General features: G+C 40.6%; 2 protein-coding genes across 2 annotated transcripts in view; both read left to right on the top strand.

Moving 5' to 3' along the window:
• LOC109543132 (neurexin-1) overlaps window positions 1-3835 on the top strand; it is a gene marked incomplete in the record, with an annotated part of 81435 nt that overhangs the window by 70081 nt on the left and 7519 nt on the right.
• LOC125504972 lies at window positions 1376-3346 on the top strand. The gene is made up of 3 exons (XM_048667829.1): window positions 1376-1655; window positions 2143-2333; window positions 2990-3346. Exons 1-3 carry the CDS (start codon window positions 1376-1378, stop codon window positions 3329-3331), a joined length of 813 nt encoding a protein of 270 aa, XP_048523786.1. The 3' UTR covers window positions 3332-3346.

Here is a 3835-nt window from a genome sequence, read left to right as displayed (position 1 = left end):
TCTAACGTTTTCATAAGAAGAATTTTTCACCGGCAGACTCTCCAACAATTTTTCCGCTACTGATATTATGCCTCTTCTTGAAACGCTCTTCCCAACTGTTAGAACAAGCAAACTCTTTGTTTTTGATATTACTCACCATTTCACTAGCATTTTCTTGCAAAACACTGCCACTTACGGGAACGTTTTCTTGTCTTTTTGAGTAAACCACTTAATAAGTTCTTTGTCAACCTTTTCATGTGCAGATAATTTTAACTTCCTACATCTAACACTTGTTTTGTCATACGCTGATAAAATGTTTTCTCTGTTTTTCCATATTGTTGCAACAGTAGACTTTCCAAGTGCTAATTCCTTACAAATGTCACTCTGTTTTACTCTACTTTTTATTTTGTTAATAATATCGTACTTTTCATTTAGTGAAAAAGCTTTGCGTTTTTGTTTTTCCATTCTAAAACGATTTACATACATAACGTGGCAAAAAACAACAAGTCACTGCCTGTCGCTCGCTCTCACTAATATAAGCAACTCCGCAGGATTGGTGTTGCTGAGCGTAGAAGTTCGTTATAAACGGAAAGTGAATATACAACTATCCTAAAAAGTGATCGTTATATCCGGAAGTTTGTTATAAACGGGTTCGTTATAACCAGTAAAAAAATACGTTGGTATTTACGGACGACGTTTCAATTAAAGGAAAAAAGTTCGTTTTAACCGAAAGTTCACTATAACCATGTTCATTATAAGCGGACTTTACTGTATTTTATTTGCCACCCTATAGACACCTGATCCAACGGACCATTTTTTTTGCAAACACGCACTAATGGAAAAAGAACTCCATTAAATAACGCTTCAAACAGAAGTAAATTCGCCCGCTCAATCAGAATCTATCCACTTCCAAAATGAGTCGAAATTCGTCTGTGTAACGCCAATTTTGTTGAGCAGTTGAGTTGATAGTTTGAGCTCGATTGGCAATTTACCACTACGTAACGGGCCGCAAATTAAATCAGCAATAAATAATCGATTTGCGACTTGTTTTGCAAGATATTAATTTTTCCCCGATTTGCTCCTTGAACCACGACTATTAGCCGGTTTTTACGGTCCAAGGAAAACGGTTCATGCTAAGTGGATTGTTGATTGAAAGATCGCATTTTCGCCAAATCTTCCATCAAAACTTTCCGCTTGAACTGTAGGCCAAAAAGGTTTAAAGCCCAGAAAAACAACCGTTTTTAAGGGAAGATTCAGCCTAATAATAAATAAAATTTAATAAAATTTAATAAAATGTACCTATATTAAATGCATATTAACGACAATTAGATATATCACCTAATTGGCGTCAATCGTCCGTCTCGATATAAGGAAGTATCTGAATTCATCAAACGTTATGTGCATTAGTTGGGTTCTTGCGGGTAGTAAACGGATCCCGGCGCTCATAATGCGGTCCTCGAGGTTCGATTGGTTCCATTCGTGTGTGCCGGTTCCATTCCGGAGGGAGCACAAAGAGTGCCTCTTTTGTGGACTGTTGCTCTGCTGCATGGATGAGGCTGAGCATTGTTTCCAGCAGGCGGAGTACGATCAAGTCGGAGGCAGGAACCAAGTGAGGAAGAGCAGGAAAAAGGCCGACGATGCTTATGCGTTAGTGGAGGATAACAACAACTACCTGGGTATGCCTTGGGTGCCTGTTTTCCATTTCGGCTGGTTTGGGTTGACGCCCTTCATCCACATTGCGTCTTCAAGAAGATTTGTTTTGACTGTGCAGGTTTTTGAACTTTAAACAGTGGCATCTTCGATGGCCACTGTTTAAACCATTCAGCGTCCGAAGTTCAAGGATTAATCGATAACAATAAGCAATAAATAACATTCGTTCGTGGCAAAAGATCAATGGCCATTCCATTTAGGCCGCGTCTGGAACCCACTAGTTTCTCGTTGCCAATCAGCCACCCTGTACACTAATGAGTGTTTTAATGAATTATTTAGAATCAATTAAAGGTTTGGCGGTATCATTTCATCAATGTTCCAACGTAATGAGTTCATATTCCAATCAAATTAATTAATAGAGCAGGAAGCAGGTGCATGCTGATAGTTCAATTAGCTTTGATGGTTCGCTGGGTCCCCAAAGAATCGCCTTGCCCTTATGTGCGTTTGTTTCAGAACGTGCCCTAGAAATAGAGGAATTTGGGGCGATTGCATCGAGCCTGGCGAATCGGCATCTGAGCAAATCGGCCTCAGAACTGAGCAGCCCCAGGGAGATGCCTGAGGCGCGGCCACGCTCTGCGGCCCCGCCCGAACATTCTCATATTAGCGTCTACCAGAAAGCGCATACTTTCTTTGCTCAATTAAAGGTAAGATTTTTTAATATAAAATATGCAAAATGGACATTGTGCATAGAACAGCGGTTTTAAGGGATTTTAAAATGTCTGTTGAAAATGGCCATAAAATACAGGGTCATTCATATGAACCACGCCTATGTTTAGTGTCATTTAGCGGGGTGTGGCCACAGAACATCCCCCATCCATCAGGGGATGTTCTGTGCGCGTGACGGATAAATGGTTGATTCTGTCACAGTGCGACAGAAACTTAAAAATTTTTTTTGGTCGTTTTTACTCAATACTCGTGAATATTGTGCGGTTTCTCAAAGTGCGCGACCTACCAGTCATTTTTGTGCTAATTTGAAGTCGGTAAACGTGTTGTAGGCCGCATTAAGTGATTCGAAAAGTTCGACAATTTCACTGACAATTGGAGGTTATGCGCTTCTCTTTATTACCCGGTCTTAATGGGCGTTTCTCACGATTATGGCCGTTCTAAAGAATTAATTTAAACGTATTTGAACCTATAAAACAATAGGAAGAGTTCGTTTTTTTTGAATGGGCGCATTTGCATGGAAAATGAGTCCAAGGATGATTTTTCTGGAGAAACGTTGAGCGCTAAAGTGTGTGGAATCGGCGCAAAATAGTGCGCGATCCAGTTTCAGTTGCTTCAACGGCCATCTCTGTTCCAGACGCGTTTAGGACACAGCAAACGCGAGCGAAGACACAAATCGCCCGGTCGGCAAGAGTCCTCAGACTACGCTGCTGATCTTTCAAGCGAGCACAGCACTCCAAGTACCGCTAGTCCAAGACATCGAGCCTGCAATCGAACTGGTAAGCGATTTTTTCCCACAAAGTTTGTCAAGAACAGTCCACATTTTCATTTCTATTTAACTGAGCAAAGAACTGACTCATATGATACCAGATGGTCAAAAAGTGCGCGATTTGCTCTGGATTTTCCACCTCTGAGAGAGATCGGATCCTGCAGAGAAACTCCGCGTTTTTTCATCGCTCTGTATATTACGCAAACATAAGTAATCTTAACAAGGAAGTGTTAATGTTTGGGTGTTTTTAGCGAACTACAAGCGATGGATATTTAGCAGAAAAGGCGAGTTTTAGTCGCTTGTCTCGTTTTCAATCACAGCATTTAGTTGAAACTGAACTGCCTTATACTATTCTAGGCTGAAAACCATAGTTTTTTACATACTTTTATTCTAGGCAAATAGGTTTTTTTAGCAGCAACCATAATATACAGGGTGGACCATTAGTATAATGTAGTAGTGTTTTCGTCATATTCCGATCTACATTTGCAAATATTCAAAAATTAAGATCATTCTTGCGTGTGCTATTCAGGTAAACAAATTTGATGCCGCTGGTGCTTTAATGAGACACCCTGTATACTTGGAAACATCTGCAGCAAATGCAGATGGTAAAATGAAGGAAACACGGTATTTTCATTTTTTGCCTACCGCTAGCCATTTAGACGCTATGGTGTTCGGAACAGGGGCGGATCCAGCTTCAAATTCAGGGGGGGGGGG

Source organism: Dendroctonus ponderosae, unplaced genomic scaffold (genome assembly GCF_020466585.1).
Source record: "Dendroctonus ponderosae isolate FM_Combo_2020 unplaced genomic scaffold, Dpon_F_20191213v2 Dpon_F_20191213_6, whole genome shotgun sequence".
NCBI lineage: Eukaryota > Metazoa > Arthropoda > Insecta > Coleoptera > Curculionidae > Dendroctonus > Dendroctonus ponderosae.
The sequence above is the reverse complement of the archived record's forward strand: the minus strand, read 5'-3'. Positions and strand labels throughout refer to the sequence as shown.

Coding starts and splice junctions, on each gene's coding strand:
- LOC125504972 (XM_048667829.1), top strand. CDS start 1,376: ATGTGCATTAGTTGGGTTCTTGCGGGTAGTAAACGGATCCCGGCGCTC. Junction 1,656..2,142: donor GGATAACAACAACTACCTGG/GTATGCCTTGGG, acceptor CGTTTGTTTCAG/AACGTGCCCTAGAAATAGAG. Junction 2,334..2,989: donor CTTTCTTTGCTCAATTAAAG/GTAAGATTTTTT, acceptor TCTCTGTTCCAG/ACGCGTTTAGGACACAGCAA.